The following is a 17,204-nucleotide window of genomic DNA, read 5'->3' on the forward strand; positions in this document are numbered from 1 at the left end:
GCTCGTTGTCCGTATATGATGCCTGTCCATACCATAACCCCACCCCCACTATAGGGGCACTCTGTTCACAACATTGACATCAGCAAACCGCTCGCCCACGCAACGCTTGACAGGGTGTCTGGCATCTGCCCGATACAGTTGAAACCGGGATTCATCTTTGAAGATCACACTTCTCCAGCGTGCCAGTGGCCATAGTGCCAGTGGCCAGAGCATTTGTCCATAGAATTTGGTTACGACACCGAACTGCAGCCAGGTCAATACCTTGGTGAGGATGACAAGCATGAAGACAAGCACACAGATGAGCTTCCCTTTGACGGTTCCCTTTGACGGAAATTCTTCAGTTTCACCAGCTGTCTGGGTGGCTGGTCTCAGATGATCCCGCAGGTGAAAAAGCCAGATGTGGATGTCTTGGGCTGGCGTGGTTACATGTGGTCTGCAGTTTTGAGGCCGGTTGGACATATTGCAACATTTTGTAAAACGACATTGTAGTAACATTAAATTCTCTAGCAACAGCTCTGGTGGACATTCCTGCAGTCAGCATGCCAGTTACACGCTCCCTCAAAACATCTGAGGCATTGACTTGTGTGGCAAAACTGCACATTTTAGAGTGGCCTTTTATTATACCCAGCACAAGGTGCACCAGTGTTTTTAAATTATGTTTTATTTTTTTCCCGTTTAACTAGGCAAGTCAGTTAAGAACAAATTCTTATTTACAATGACGGTCTACCAAAATGCAAAAGGTCTCCTGTGGGGACAGGGGCTGGGAATAAAATGACAAATATAGGACATAAAACACATCACGACAAGAGAGACACCACAACACCGTAATGATCATACTCTTTAAATAGCTTTTTGATATTCCATAACTGTCAGATGGATGGATTATCTTGGCAAAGGAGAAATGCTCACTAAGAGGGATGTAAAGAAAGTTATGCACAAAATTTGACAGAAATACGTTTTTTGTGCTGATGGAACATTTCTGGGACCTTTTATTTCAGCCCGTGAAACATGGGACAAACACTTTGCATGTTGCATTTATATTTTCGTTCAGTATAATACTTTTAAATACATGAGGGGGAGTGAACAAGTGCACTCTTCTGGAGAAGTGTAGAGAATTGGAACGCAGCCATGGAAGGTAGACAAATAATTCAAGACACCTGTGTTTAGGTGTGGTCTCAGAAAGATGAGGTTATTCCAGATCACCACTAGGGGCTGCTATTGGATTACAATCACATCAACAATTGAGAGAAACAATCAAATATGAGCATAGCACAGAATAACATACACGTTTCATGTCAGTTTGTTCACTGTCTTCATTCACTGTATCTCCTCTGAACCCTAAACAGATGTGACGTCATTTTGGGTTGAAATAATACATTGTTCTAACTGTGTTAAGTTGAAAAATACATGTTGTAACTCCATATATTAAAGGAAGAATAATGAGCGACTGTGTTGGTTAGATCCCTATTGTCCTGTGCTGCACCTGAAAGGCAGATGTTTCCATTGTGAGCAGTGTGAGATTATAAGATAGCCTACTTTGTCCTGGTTGTCAAACCGCCACACTAAACAAACATGGACATCAATTGGTCAGAGAGAGAAACACAGAATTCCTTGCTGTTTTTATTCATTTTATTGACAGTCTGTAAATAATTTGCAGCTCTCAATAACAGTGTCTGCTGGATGGTTGTGATATATTACTATTGCCTTGTAAGATTTGGTAAGATAATTTGCTTGAATATTCATTAAGGAGCAATAAAAATGTAGGTCAGTTATTTTATGGACAGAAATCCCATCTTTAAATGTTTAAATTTCACATATTATAACAAAGTTTGCGTCACAGGTAATATCAACCCAAGGTCCAGAGGTTGTTGTTGCAATACAGTCTTCTATACCATTACCTCCACTGTTTGGTTCTCCACTCAGCCAGTCCAGATACGTCAGTGGCTCATCATTCAAATCTACCCAAACACCCTCTGTTTTCCTGTCTGTTGCTCCCAGGAAACCATAAGAAGCACCAACAATGAATTTGGAAAGAGCTTGGTTCTCCACATCATTCCTTGGCATAACCAGCGTCGCACCAAAGTTGTTGCAGAACTTCAAACCTTCATCGAAACTCCCCAGCACTCCATTGGACACCAGATATTTGTCCCCTGCCTTCTGGAAGACCTTGAAGCTTGCAGCTTGAAATAAATAATGTAATCGTTTCTGTGAGTCATACTGACCGATTTCCTTGTTGAATGTGGATATAAATGTGAAACACACTGAGTGTATAAAACATTAGGAACCCCTGCTCTTTCCATGACATAGACTGACCAGGTGAATCCAGGTGAAAGCTATGATCCCTTATTGAAATACATGAAGGGGAGGAGACAGGTTAAAGAATAACAGGTTAAAGAATAATTTGAGACATGAATTGTGTATGTGTGCCATTCAGAAGGTGAATGGTCAAGACAAACAATTTAAGTGCCTTTGAACGGAGTATGGTAGTAGGTGCCAGGCACACTGGTTTGAGTGTGTGAAGAACTGCAATGCTGCTGGGTTTTTCACACTCAATAGTTTCCCGTGTGTATCAAGAATGGTCCACCACCCAAAGGACATCCAGCCAACTTGACACAACTGTGGGAAGCATTGGAGTCAACATGGCCCAGCATCCCTGTGGAACGCTTTCGACACCTTGTAGAGTCCATGCCCCGATGAATTGAGGCTGTTCTGAGGGCAAAAGGGGTGCAACTCAATATTAGGAAGGTGTTCCTAATGTTTTGTACACTCAGTGTATATATTTTTTGAAATACATTTACAATTTATAATCTTACCTTTCTCAAGATTAGCCTGTCTGGCTTTGAGCTGTTGGATCTCAGCGAGTAAATGGCTGATCACACTGTTTCCTCCAGCATCTGAAAGAACACGACACATTTCTCTATCACTGTCTATGTTCTGGATTGCACCTCAACAAGTACTATCCCAAAAGGTCAAGGACTGTTGGTTACCTCCTGGCTCCCCTATCTCCCCTTTAGGTCCAGCTGGCCCCACATCACCAGGGGGTCCCTGTGCCCCTATTCCTCCTAAAATAACATAAAACCACATACATTTAATCTTGTACAGATCATTCCTCAAACATGTTATTTTTTTTGTATTGGGAACTGTGCCATGCCTTGATGCTAGTTAACACATTCTTTAATGTCCCCTACCAGGGTATCCTTTCTCTCCCTTGGGTCCTGTTACTCCATCATGCCCGTCCCTCCCATCTCTCCCAGGCAGACCGTTATGACCAGGTGTGCCAGGAACACCGGGATAAGCTAGGCAGCTCGGGCTGGAAGTGGGAAGGGGAGGGATTTGGGCTTCACTTGGCAGGTAGACAGTCAACTGTGAGGTCAGCAGAATGCTGAGAAACAACCGGGGCATCGCCATCTAGTGGTCTCTGAGGAGAACAGGCTCAGTCATTGGGATTGCATGGTGGAGGTAACATCAACCCAACCTCTTGCCTCCAAAAAGGCTATTTGGACACTCTTGGTTGAAAACAATATTTAATTTCAGAATTATTAATATGCATTACCATTTTTCCCAGTAGAATAACTGATTTTTGCTCGCTGCATGAAACAGAAGCGTGCTTTTTCACTTCTCACAGTGAAGCTTGCTTATTAAAGTCACATCATGTTTTATTAGTATTCTACATAACAGAACCTAATACAATAGCATATAGTATAAACTGGCTGGTTCGAGCCCTGAATGCTGATTGGCTGACAGCCATGGTATATTAGCCATATACCACACCTCCTCTGGCCTTATTGCTTAAGTATAACGTTACTCTTAGACCAAAAACACATTTTAGGACAGGGGTGTCCGGAGTCATTTTGCCCCGGGGGACATCAGGTCTTCAATGAGGTCCAGACGGCTGCACTGAAAATTGGTTATTTCCTTGCATTCAAAATATGCAATTTTTTTCCCTCTATCCATAGTTTGGGGTTATTTTCGATGAACCCCGACTGTCTAGTGATTATTAGCGAGCTGGACAGTCAAGACACTGTATGAATACAGGTCCATCATCACTTCTACACAGTTTTGATTTGGTTTGAATCATTTTATTATGTTGAGTATATTGAGTTAGTTTTTTCAAATTGTATTTGTCCGAAGCTTCATGAACCACAGGTGTAGACAGTAAAATGTTTACTTCAAATCAAATTTTATTTGTCATGTGTGCCGAATACAACCTTACCGTGAAATGCTTACATACAAGCCCTTAACCAACAATGCAGTTCAAGAAACAGAGTTAAGAAAATATTTACTAAATAAACTAAAGTAAAAAATGTAATTAAAAAAGTAACACAATAAAATTAGATAACAATAACAAGGCTATTTGCAGGGGGTATCGGTACCAAGTCAATATGCGGGGGTACAGGTTAGTCGAGGTAGTTTTTAAAGTGACTATGCATAGATAATAAACAGCGAGCAGCAGCTGTCCAGGTGACCATTTCATGCAACCAGTCAGGATGCTCACAATGGTGCAGCTGTAGAACTTTTTGAGGATCTGGGGACCCATGCCAAATCTTCTCAGCCTCCTGAGGGAAAAGGTGTTGTCGTGCCCTCTTCACAACTGTCTTGGTGTGTTTGGACCATGATAGTTTGTTGGTGATTTGGACACCAAGGAACTTGAAACTCTCGACCTGCTCCACTTCAGCACCGTCGATGTTAATGGGGGCCTGTTCGACCCTCCTTTTCCTATAGTCCACAATCAGCTCCTTTGTCTTGCTCACATTGAGGGGGAGGTCGTTGGACTTACGGCCCATCCCAACAATGCAGAGAGAAAGAAAATAGAGAAATAATAGAAAAGTAATAACTAGTAATAATAATGAGTGACGATAACTCGGCTATATACACAGGGTACCAGTACAGAGTTGATGTGCAGGAGAAATAAGGGGTATGAGGGGAAATAAGGGGTATGAGGGGAAATAAGGGGTATGAGGGGTATGAGGTAACTGAGGTAGACTCAAACCACCCCCGGATCCAGCCCTCGGGCTGTATGTTTGACACCTCTGTTTTAGGATGATTAACTGAGTGTGGTCGCATTTTTTTTCTTCTAACGCGGCCAGAACTTAACCGTGTGCGTGCCACGGCGCCACTAGGCAAAATGTGTGCTTTTTTAAAAACAAAATACAGACAGTAGTCCTGTGCTATTTGTTACCACCATCTGCTCTAATTCAGGAAACCATACAGTGAGGTCCAAAAGTATTGGGACAGCTCTGTACACAAGCATTTTGGATTTGAAATGATACAATCAGTAGCGGTGCGTGGGTAAAATCTTTGGGGAAGCCAAGCCCCCCCCCCAAAAAAGCCATATTAAAACCTATGTGCTGGGATAATTGCATTGTTTACTCTATAACCTGTTTGTTCATATGCCTTGACACCATGATATATACAGTGCATTTGGAAAGTATTCAGACCACTTGACTTTTTCCACATTTTCTTATGTTAGCGTTATTCTAAAATGGACTCCACCAATCAGGCCTTTATGGTAGAGTGGCCGGACAGAAGCCACCAGGCTCAAATTCATAGACAGCGCTTTCGATGCATGGACTGACCATCCATGATATCAAAATATAGTTTTAACCATATTTTGAGGCTCTACAGTGTTTGTTTACATTTACTTTGTTTACAAACATTGGAGTTAAACAATATTTTTAGTTCTGAAGGGGTACGACAGTTGAACTACGCTCATGATGCATTTATCAGTTCTATTCTCCAAGAATGAATGAGTGCATATCATTCATTTCTTAATCATTCATTTAGGTCTCCTGGGTGGCACAGTGGTCTAAGGCACTGCATCTCAGTGCTAGAGGTGTCACAACAGACATCCTGACCGGTTGCATCACTGCCTGGTATGGTAACTGCTCGGCATTTGACCGTAAGGCGCTACAGAGGGTAGTGCGTACGGCCCATTATATCACTGGGGCCAAGCTTCCTGACATCCAGGACCTATATACTAGGCGATGTCAGTGGAAAACCCAGTCACCGTGATTGGGCGGCACACAATTGGCCCAGTGTCGTCCGGGGTAGGCCAATCATTGTAAATAAGAATGTGTTCTTAACTGACTAGCCTAGTTCAATAAAGGTTAAATGTAAAAAATTAAAGATGTATAAGTCCAAAAATTGATGTAGCAACTGCAGAATGCCTGTTTAACGTCTGTCAGCCACAGCTGTAACATCCCTCTGTAATCAGTAAGGCATGTTGCACCTGCAGCAGAAGCATTGTCCAATGAGATATACAAAACGTACTTACCTTTGTGGTAGTTCTCTATATGAAGCAGGATGAGTACACAGATCAATAGTTGCTGTTACAGTAAAGATACTGAGCTCTGTTTATGCCTATTGACAGTGTACACCGGTTTATAGTCTTCTACTTTATAGTAGACTTGATGCCTTATCAGTACACAGATCAATAGTTGCTGTTATAGTACACACAGTACATTGTTCTCTGTGCCAATGTATAACTTCTGCAACTTTATGGTAGGGTCTTGATACCTAACTCTTTTATGTCAGGGGCATAATCTTCCCAACAATCAGTTTAACAACCATTAAAGGAAATGCTACAAAGTGACCTAAAAACAAAGGATCTTTGCTCTCTGAAATAAAAGATCATATCATTATGGCCTTGACACGCTAATAGGAACACAGCAGTCACCATGAGCTACACATTGCTCTCTGTACAAAATGACCCAGATTAAAATGACCCAGTTATTATTTTCTGGTAAACATGAACAGATGCTAATAAATCAAGACAAGGAAGCAATCCACTGGACACGGACGTCAATTCAACTTTAGTTCAACGTAATTTCATTGAAATGAAGTGGAAACAAAGTTGATTCAACCAGTGTGTGTCCAGTGGGAATCTAATCGTAATCCTAATCTATACATTTTTAAGGCCTATGTTAGTTTGTAAGATTAGTCAAAAGTCCTGTATCATAGGTAGTGTACAGTATTACATATAAACACATTTGATTTGACAATATCTCAGATTTATTCCATCATATTTTGAGTTAAATTCCATTTTATATGTCACACAACATACATATGCTAACTCTGGAATCATTTGACAATCTCTCAAATGTGTTTATTTTCCATTTATCAGTTCCTCTAAAATATTACAGAGCAATCCTCAGAAAAAGTTTGGACAGAGTAAAAAAAAAATGTATATCACACTACTTTCACAAACAAACTCTTATTGCAGAATAGTTATTTTCAGACAGAATTAGTCATCATTTGTTTTTAGTTCTACTAATTTGAACATTGTATTTACCCATGGAAATGTGCTGACATACAGTATGGCTAAATCCCAAATGGTACCCTATTCCCAATATAGAGCACTACTTTTCCCCAGAGATATATGGGTCCTGGTCAAAAGTAGTGCACCATATATGGAATAGTGTGCCATTTGAAACACGTTCCATTTTTGTTTTCATGGGATTTATCCTTATGTTCTAAAAAGCAGGAAGCCCCTGAATGTGCTGCGATTATGGTAGTCTGCAAATATGTGTGAATGAGCATGAAGAGTCATGTAGACATGGTCTCCCTGTTCTAGATGTAGTGTCCCTCCATTACCAGAGCTATCAGTACTATCATGCTCTGAACGATGATCACACGCAGACAACATGCGCATATTATTCTTAAACAGACTTACACAGACGTTGTGCTGGCTATTGGCAAATGATGAGAAGCTGAAGTAATAGACTCCTTTCACTGGCGCATTGAAGATACCTGAAGAGGAGTAGCAGGGAGAGATCAGTACTATAATACTATAAATACATTGAAGATACCTGTAGAGGAGTAGCATGGAGATATATACCATAATACTATAATCATATAATCTTAGAAATACATTGAAGACCCCTGTAGAGGAGTAGCAGGGAGAGATCAGTACTATAATACTATCATCTTATAAATACATTGAAGATACCTGTAGAGGAGTAGCATGGAGATATATATACCATAATACTATAATCATATAATCTTAGAAATACATTGAAGACACCTGTAGAGGAGTAGCAGGGAGAGATCAGTACTATAATACTGTCATCTTATAAATACATTGAAGACACCTTTTGAGGAGTAGCAGGGAGATATATATATATATATATACTATAATACTATAATCTTGTAAATACATTGAAGACACCTGTAGAGAAGTAGCAGGAAGACACCCTTATCAGAGGAGAGATTAGATCAGAAGCAACTAAAACAAGAAACATTCATTGTACTGTGCAATAATATGTGCAATAAAAACTACTACTTTGCTACTGAGGTGAGCCTTTTAGATTGGTCATTAACCCTTTTAACTTTGTGGGGACTAGTGAACGAGTGGACACTTTAGGAGGAAGGAGAGATTATTGGGACAAATCCACTCTCATAGTTCTTCCATCGTGTCTTCCAACTCTTTACCTGATCCAGGGTTGTAGGCATCGCCAACGTTTGTGAAGACATTGCTGAATGCCAAGTTGGTCTCTCTCTCAGAGGGCGGTATATGGCCATCTCCTCCTAGTGCTGCCGTAAAAGCAATCTTTGGTCCGTCTATGAGAAATATTACATTACAATTTCACAACAAAGAACAGGGCATGTATACGATTTCACACACTGTTTTCCGGTAGTTTCGGCTAAATCAATTTCTTAACCACATTGTAATTATTGGCTATTTAGCATAATCTACCTTCATTCTGTCTCCTCAGTTCGTCCAGGAGGATTTGCTGTTGCTCCACTCTGAACTCAGTGGCGTTGACTCTAAATGAAAATACTTGAAGCTTCCTCTCCTGTACTGGAAAATAGGAATTTAAACTAATATTAAGACCAAAAACAGACAAACTATTCCTTGTTGATCTTAGCGATGATGTCACTTCACACCATAGTTACTGTACCAATCCAGACAGAATACAAATGTAAATCACCTTCATTCTCTCTCTTCATGCTCTTGATCAGGCTCTCACTGGTGCTCAGCTTGGTCTCCATGACTCTGAGCTGGGCTGCTTGAACTATTAAACACAAAAACTGTCTTAAGTTAGGCAGGTCTGAAGACAAAAATAAATAAAATTCACATGAGCACCACAAGGCCTATAACTTCACCCATGCCCTACCAAGGTTTTCCAGCAGACAGTTTTGACCTGCTACTGGTAGTTGTGTTGGCCTATTGTACTTCAAACAACATGTCGGCAGGTTGCTCTGGGCATTAAACTTTGGTCAAACAGCCTAATTCATAATCTTAGTTGTTAATATGTTGTTTCGTATTCTGAAGATTTGAATAGATTAACCTGTTTGGGCTAGGGGGCAGTATTGAGAATTTTGGAAAAAATATGTGCCCATTTTTAACTGCCTCCTACACCAACTCAGAAGCTAGAATATGCATATTATTGTTCAGGTTTGGATAGAAAACACCCTAAAGTTTCTAAAACTGTTTGAATGGTGTCTGTGAGTATAACAGAACTCCTATGGCAGGCAAAAACCTGACAAGGTTTCATGCAGGAAGTGGCCTGTCTGACAAGGAGTCGTGCGTCTTGCATCTGTTTATTGAAGAGTAAGGATCTTAGCTGTAACGTGACAATTCCCAGGGCTCCAATAGGCTCTCAGAACCCGGGAAAAACCTGAACGATGACAAGGCAGCCTCTGGCTGAAACAGATTATCGCCTTATCCAAGTGGCCGATCAGAGGACCATTGAATGAGGCGCGTGCACGATTCGCCCCGTGGAGAAATTTCATTCGGCTGTTTAGCTTATTGCAGATTCCCGGTCGGAATATTATCGCTTTTCTACGAGATAAATGGCATAAAAATTGGTTTTAAACAGCGGTTGACATGCTTCGAAGTACGGTAATGGAATATTTAGACATTTTTTGTCACGCCATGCGCGATGCGCGCGACCGTTATTTACCATTCGGTATAGTGTCTAGAACGCATCGAACAAAACAGAGGATATTTGGATATAACGATGGATTATTTGGGACCAAACCTACATTTGTTATTGAAGTAGAAGTCCTGGGAGTGCATTCTGACGAAGAACAGGAAAGGTAAGAACATTTTTCTTATAGGAAATAGGATTTTGGTGAAGGCTAATCTTGCCGGGTGTCTAAATAGCTAGCCGTGATGGCTGGGCTATGTACTTAGAATATTGCAAAATGTGCTTCATCCGAAAAGCTATTTTAAAATCGGACATATCGAGTGCATAGAGGAGTTCTGTATCTATAATTCTTAAAATAATTGTTATGCTTTTTTGTGAACGTTTATCGTGAGTAATTTAGCAAACTGTTAGTAAATTCCCGGAAGTTTGCGGGGGTATGCTTTTTCTGAACGTCACATGCTAATGTAAAAAGCTGTTTTTTGATATAAATATGAACTTGATTGAACAGACATGCATGTATTGTATAACATAATGTCCTAGGTGTGTCATCTGATGAAGATCATAAAAGGTTAGTGCTGCATTTAGCTGTGGTTTGGGTTTTTGTGACATTATATGCTAGCTTGAAAAATGGGTGTCTGATTATTTCTGGCTGGGCACTCTCCTGACATAATCTAATGTTTTGCTTTCGTTGTAAAGCCTTTTTGAAATCGGACAGTGTGGTTAGATTAAGGAGAGTCTTGTCTTTAAATAGCTGTAAAATAGTCATATGTTTGAGAAATTGAAGTAATAGTATTTCAAACGATTCAAAAATCGCGCCACTGAATTCAGGTGGCTGTTACGTAGGTGGGACGAATTCGTCCCGCCTTGCCCATAGAGGTTATCAAAAAAAGTAAGTTATTTGATTTAGATTACATTCAGTTTCTCTCTGTAGAAGAGCAACAATAGCCTCCATGTTACTCAATTCTTCCAGCTGGTTCTCTGCAGTGGTCAGTCTGGCCTCCATGGCTCCCAGATGCCTAAGAAGGTTACACATGTCTGGCTGGCAGCTACCGTTTGTCTCTGCTAGGGATGGTGCTTGATTCTGTTTGAAAATAACTTCACTTTCTATGTCCTGTTCCTGTTCAGAGTGTTGGTTGTGAGTCTTGTATTCATTCTCTATGTTGTGTCCCTGTTCAGAATGAATCTCTTCCATGATGTCATTCAGGTTGTCTTCTCCAGCATCTTCACCGAGAGTCCCAGACAGACACAGCAGCAGCAGGGTCAGAGTCAGTCCCCCCATTCTTCAACTGGATAGCCTATACTTCAACTTGTAGTGTACTGGAAGTGGTGTGAATATTCAACTTGTGCAGCCCTCTTTAGCTCAATGTGTGCAGTCATTTTATGATAGCGTCAGGGTTAAACATTAGCCATGATTTACAAGGAAAATCTGCAAAAATAGAGATAAGGATATTTTATGATATAGTCCTCTGTGATAAAATGATGTTTACCTGGAAACTGAAACATGTTTACAAGTTACATATCTAAAGTGAATTTAAGGTGACCTCAATCCTAAGTGTTTACTGGCATCATTCAGAGTTTATGGTCTGTTATCTGGGAACCCAGAAACAAACCTTGTGTGCACTTGTCACAAAACTATAATGATACGTGTACACTTTTCAATTGCTTGTCATGATTATATTGATTATATTGCTCATATGTTTTACTATGTTGAAATGTGTATTATTTTGCCGGTGAATAGCTACTGAAAACTATACAAAACAAGTTTTGTCATGTTTGTTTCTTTTTCATAATGTCTCTAAAATACAATTTAATTGGTCTGGTTTTAATTGATCTGTGGTACATAATCTGTCCCCTAGAACAAGTGTGTGTGCTGTACATCATGTCCTGATCATTGGTGACCACAGGAGGTCGCTGTTACATTGGAAAAGGTGGCTGTGGCTGTGGGTGAGAAATGGGGCAAATCAGTAGACCTACATAACATTGTTGCGATTCAATTCCCATTCATTCATCATTTTGTATATTATAAACTTGCTATGAAATATAAGCTTTAAAAATAAAAAATATAAATGTTTTTTTATGGTTTAGGAAGAGGTAGGCCTATAGGTGTGACAGTGTGGACTGCAGATTATTAAAGATTATTCAGATAAAACTTGTTTTTAAATCAATTTATTTTTTGTATTAAATCAATTGTAGATGCAGAACATGACCAAGTATGTGGACACCTGCACGTCGAACATCTCATTCCAAAATCATGGGCATTAAAAGGGAGTTGGTCCCTCTATTGATGCTTTAACAGCCTCCACTCTTATGGGAAGGTGTTCCACCATGTTGGAACATTGCTGCGGGGACTTGCTTCTATTCAGCCACAAAATAATTAGTGAGGTCGGGCACTGATGTTGGGCGATTAGGCCCGCAGTCAGCATTCCAATTCATCCCAAAGGTGTTCGATGGGGTTGAGGTCAGGGCTCTTTGTAGGCCAGTCAAGTTGTTCCACACTTATCTCGACAAACCATTTCTGTATGGACCTCGCTTTGTGCCCGGGGGCATTGTCATGCTAAAACATGCCCAAACTGTTGCCACAAAGTTAGAAGCAGAGAATCATCTAGAATGTCATTGTACGCGGTAACATTAAGATTTCCATTCACTGGAACTAGCCCACACCATGAAAAACAGCCCCAGAACAATATTCTTCCTCCACCAAACTTTACAGTTGGCACTATGCATTCATGTAGGTAGCATTCTCCTGGCATCCGCCGAACCCAGATTCGTCCGTCGGACTGCCAGATGGTAAAACGTGATTCATCTACTTCTCCAGAGTCCAATGGCAGCGAGCTTTAAGCCACTCCAGCTGGTGCTTGGCATTGTACATTGTGATCTTAGGCTTGTGTGCAGCTACTCGGCCATGGAAACCCATTTCATGAAGCTCCCGACTAGCAGCTCTTGTACTTATTTTGCTTCCAGAGGCAGTTTGGAACTCAGTAGTGAGTGCTGCACAGAAGATTTTTACTTGCTTCACCACTCTGTTGTTCCGTTCTGTGAGCTGGTGTGTCCTACCACTTCGCAGCTGAGCCGTTGTTGCTCCTAGACGTTTCCACTTCACAATAACAGCACTTACAGTTGACCAGGGCAGGTTAGAAAGGAAAGAAACTGACTTGATGGAAAGGTGGCATTCTATGACTGGGCCACGTTGAAAGTCACTGAGCTCTTCAGTAAGGCCATTCTACTGCCAATGTTTGTCTATGGAGATTTCATGGCTGTGTGCTCAATGTTATACACCTGTCAGCAACTGGTGTGGCTGAAATAGCCGAATCCACTAATTTGAAGGGGTGTCCACATACTTATATATATATATGTCCTTGAAGTTTGCAGTTGTGTCTAAAAAATAAAATTTTACCCTTTAGTGTTGGGATCATCATCTAGATTCAGCCACGACAGTGTTGGGATCATCATCTAGATTCAGCCACGACAGTGTTGGGATCATCAACTAGATTCAGCCACGACAGTGTTGGGATCATCAACTAGATTCAGCCACGACAGTGTTGGGATCATCAACTAGATTCAGCCACGACAGTGTTGGGATCATCATCTAGATTCAGCCCCGACAGTGTTGGGATCATCATCTAGATTCAGCCACGACTGATTTATATTTTTGAGCGGATGGTCGGGGGCCGGAACATAATTACCAGTAATTTGTAGACTGCAAATTGACCACAAGAAGCCCAAACAGAATCATTTCAATCCTTGCTTACATTTATTTTTACCATCTTTTATGTCCAACAATTGCTCAGAAAACTTGGGGGCCAAATTAAACCACCCGCGGGCCGCCAGTTGGGGGACCCTGCTTTAATGTGTGTAATTACATTTTCAACAGTAAAAGTTCAAGAATCACTGCCAGGAGTCGATTGATGCACCGGTGCATCAAATTAATTAACATAATATAAAAATCCCCATCAAAATCTGTCTGCATCTGCAGTGGAAAGTGATATAGCTACAGAGTTGTTGCCTGTTTGTCAGACCAGGAGACATCTCAAAAATCGGTCTTCTTACTTCAAAGTTTGGCCTGCAAAACTAATATTGAAAGATGAGTCTCTCACGAAGATAGTGTTCTCCATTTTGCTCAACAAACCCCCACAAGCCTCAACACTGTCTGAAGTCTGTACCACCCATGTGCCAACTTCTGTCTGTAGCATCCGAACCGTTTGGGCTACAAACTAAGCCCCCATTTTGGAAAGGGGAGAATCTCAGGAACACGATGGTGTTCTCCGTTTTGTTCTATGACCCCCAAAAGTGTCACTATCTGAATGTAACCCGTTTTAAAAAATGTATGGAAGTAGTTTTGTGCCTCCCCCCAAAAGGGGTTAAATATGTGTCAAAAAAGAATAATAGTAATTCCTGAGCTTTCTTATAGAGGACAGACACTTCAAAATCTTATTCCTTACGATTTATTTTATGACTGTCTGTTTTGACATTTATGAATGTGTTATTCAATGTGTTTCTATGGGCTATAGCATTAATGTTCAATATTTTAGCAAATATGTTATTTTGGGGGATACCTACAGGGCTCCAAAAATTCTAAATCAAATAGCTAAATTATCAATTTTAGAGGTTATTAAAGTTTGGATCCATTGCCATTTACAGGAAAATTATTTAAGATAAGCAACGTTTTAAAGTGTGCGTGAAATGCCTAGGCTATATGCCTATAAACCAAGAAAATGTAGGTTGATTTAACGGGCATATATTTAATGCGCTAATCATGGTATAAAATTGGATGGAAATAAAAATGGTTTGAGTGGAGCGCCAGCGGTTGAAAGTCTGTGTCTCTCTTGTGTGAGACGTGAGAATGTGGAGGGAGAGAGGTAGGGGTGTGTGACTAACATTAGGAGACTGGGAGGGGAAAACAACTATTTGTAGGCTACGGCTTGCCTTGCAGAGCCGGACAAGGGAAATAACGGTAGAGGTGGAGAGAGACCAACGACCGGGGGGGGGGATCGTCCGACGACAATCATAGTAGTTTTCTAGCGCTTGTTAAGGGACTTCTACGCATTTAACGGGCAATTGAAAAGGGGGAACTATCCTAGCGTCGAGAAAGTCTCTCTATAGCGGTGGATGGTTGCAGGAAGCGGGCTACAATCTAGGCAGCTCAAACAATCAATATGGTAAGCCCCTTCTGTGGACTGTAGCCTAGGTATGCAGCAACAGGCTGAACGAGTTTCCTGCCTAGCGTGCTTATTGGCTACCTGCAACAACTTATGATGGTAATAATGCAGTTTTACGAAATAATAAAGCAAGTTATATAGCATATAGCCTATAGCCTATTATTACAACATACAAATGTAGGCATAGGCCTTTAGACTATAGACCATATTCTTGTTATTGCCCTAAGCCTATGTCTTTTCAGTATAATCACGACTTTTCAAATTGAACATTGTAGGCTTGTTTATGAGCCACTGTTTAGCCTTTCCAAATATTTTATCCTCCCTAACAGTAAACTAGTCTATCACATTGATTTTAATGCATCCTCCTCTTTGGATAGCATGTTCAGCAAATATACAATATTCCTTTAGGTTTACGAATTGGGATTTTGCTTTCTATCTCAGCCTATTGCGCATTCATTGGTATGAAGCTGAAGCTGCATGCTAACATCAGGACTAAATGGTCATGATATGAATAGTCTTTTCCATGTTTTCATCACTTTGTCTATTTAAGGACTGCATCATTGGGAAGCTGTTAGCAAGGGAACAGTCACCAAGACATCTCTGTAGCAATTACACTACTGTTCTTCTCTGACCCAGACTTGGGTTGTTACCACTAGTTTTGACAGACAGAGAAGGAGACAGTGGGAGACAGAACAAGAGAGAGAGAGAGAAATAATTGAATTGAGAGGGGGGAGAAAGACAGACAGAGAGACAGACAGAGAGAGAGATGGACAGAGAGACAGACAGAGAGCGAGAGATGGACAGAGAGCGAGACAGACAGAGACAGAGAAAAAGAGAGATGGATAGAATTAGTGCTTTTTACTGTTTCTCCTGCTGTAGACTGAGTGGAGGAGCTTGGAAATCATGAGATGGGTAGAGAGGGAAGAGAGGGGGAAAGAGAAAGGGACGGAGGGGAGAGATACACACAGAAACAGAATGAGAAAAGAGGGGAATGACAGAGAGGGAAAAAATTGAGAGAGAGAGGGGACTTGGAGAGTAGCGTCAGTAGTTTGGGTGATTTGGTCCTTTTGTTCGATAATGTCCTTTTTTATGTCGCAAAAATGTCAATTTATTTGCCGCGTTTGATTCAGAAATACACCGGTTTCAAATCGCCCAACATGCCTACAAAGTATCTAATAAGTTACCTGTAAACTTGGTCCAAACATTTCAAACAACAATCCTAATCCTTCCTCAGGTATCCTAAAACGTAAATAATCGATACAATTTAAGACGGGATAATCTGTTTTCAATACCAAAGAAAAATACCACGGAGCGCGCTCCTGTGTACGTGCAATAAAAGACTTCAGCCCTTCACAGTGACACGAACAATTTACAGCCGTACTTTTTCATTCCTCAAAAGAAAAACATCAACCAATTTCTAAAGACTGTTGACCTCTAGTGGAAGCCATAGGAACTGCAACCAGGGCCCTTATAAATCAGGATTTCCAATGAAATATGTGGAAAACACAATGAGCTCAATTTTATTTTCCCTGGATGAATTGTGCTCGGCGTTTCGCCTGCCAAATCAGTTCTGTTATACTCACAGACATTATTCTAATAGTGTTAGAAACTTCAGAGTGTTTTCTATCCAAATCTACTAATTATATGTATATCCTAGCTTCTGGGTCTGAGAAACAGGCAGTTTACTTTGGGCATGCTTTTCATCCGGACGTGAAAATACCGCCCCCTATCCCGAAGAAGTTAACATGTGTAAATATTTGTATGAACATAACAAGATTCAACAACTGAGACATAAACTGAACAAGTTCCACAAACATGTGACTAACAGAAATTGAATAATGTGTCCCTGAAGAAAGGGGGGGTCAAAATCAAAAGTAACAGTCAGTATCTGGTGTGGCCACCAGCTGCATTAAGTACTGCAGTGCATCTCCTCCTCATGGACTGCACCAGATTTGCCAGTTCTTGCTGTGAGATGTTACCCCACTCTTCCACCAAGGCACCTGCAAGTTCTTGACATTTCTGGGGGGAATGGCCCTAGCCCTCACCCTCCAATCCAACAGGTCCCAGACGTGCTCAATGTGATTGAGATTAGGGCTCTTCACTGGCCATGGCAGAACACTGACATTCCTGTCTTGCAAGAAATCACGCACAGAATGAGCAGAATGGCTGGTGGCAT

The 17,204-nt window shown here is 40.9% G+C and overlaps 3 protein-coding genes across 5 annotated transcripts in view; 1 reads left to right on the top strand and 2 right to left on the bottom strand.

Moving 5' to 3' along the window:
- Positions 1 to 1,615: 1,615 nt before the first annotated feature.
- Positions 1,616 to 6,504, bottom strand: LOC106577972 (mannose-binding protein C). 2 transcript variants are annotated; one of them, XM_014156476.2, is made up of 5 exons: positions 6,275 to 6,504; positions 3,189 to 3,418; positions 2,988 to 3,062; positions 2,814 to 2,894; positions 1,616 to 2,180 (listed from the first exon to the last, which is right to left on the bottom strand). In XM_014156476.2, the coding sequence occupies exons 2-5, from the start codon at positions 3,406 to 3,408 to the stop codon at positions 1,804 to 1,806; spliced, it is 753 nt and encodes a 250-aa protein (XP_014011951.1). In that variant the 5' UTR covers positions 3,409 to 3,418; positions 6,275 to 6,504; the 3' UTR covers positions 1,616 to 1,803. The 2 variants fall into 2 exon arrangements, with proteins under 2 accessions (XP_014011951.1, XP_045557405.1); XM_045701449.1 differs by having other exon boundaries at positions 1,616 to 2,709.
- A 484-nt stretch (positions 6,505 to 6,988) lies between these two features.
- Positions 6,989 to 11,213, bottom strand: LOC106577971 (uncharacterized). Its single transcript, XM_014156475.2, has 5 exons — positions 10,785 to 11,213; positions 8,931 to 9,014; positions 8,696 to 8,800; positions 8,431 to 8,559; positions 6,989 to 7,749 (listed from the first exon to the last, which is right to left on the bottom strand). Exons 1-5 carry the CDS (start codon positions 11,149 to 11,151, stop codon positions 7,466 to 7,468), a joined length of 969 nt encoding a protein of 322 aa, XP_014011950.2. The 5' UTR covers positions 11,152 to 11,213; the 3' UTR covers positions 6,989 to 7,465.
- Positions 11,214 to 14,830: 3,617 nt separating this feature from the next.
- The window catches only part of LOC106577970 (zinc finger protein 219), a 76,503-nt gene continuing 74,129 nt past the window's right edge, over positions 14,831 to 17,204 (top strand). The window contains exon 1 of one of the 2 annotated variants that reach the window (XM_014156469.2): positions 14,831 to 15,028. The gene's annotated coding sequence lies outside the window, so the exon portion shown is untranslated. The remainder of the gene's footprint in view (positions 15,029 to 17,204) is intronic. The other variant, XM_014156470.2, reaches the window with a different exon arrangement.

The sequence above is a fragment of the Salmo salar genome, chromosome ssa18 (assembly GCF_905237065.1).
Source record: "Salmo salar chromosome ssa18, Ssal_v3.1, whole genome shotgun sequence".
In the NCBI taxonomy this organism is placed as follows: Eukaryota; Metazoa; Chordata; class Actinopteri; order Salmoniformes; family Salmonidae; genus Salmo; species Salmo salar.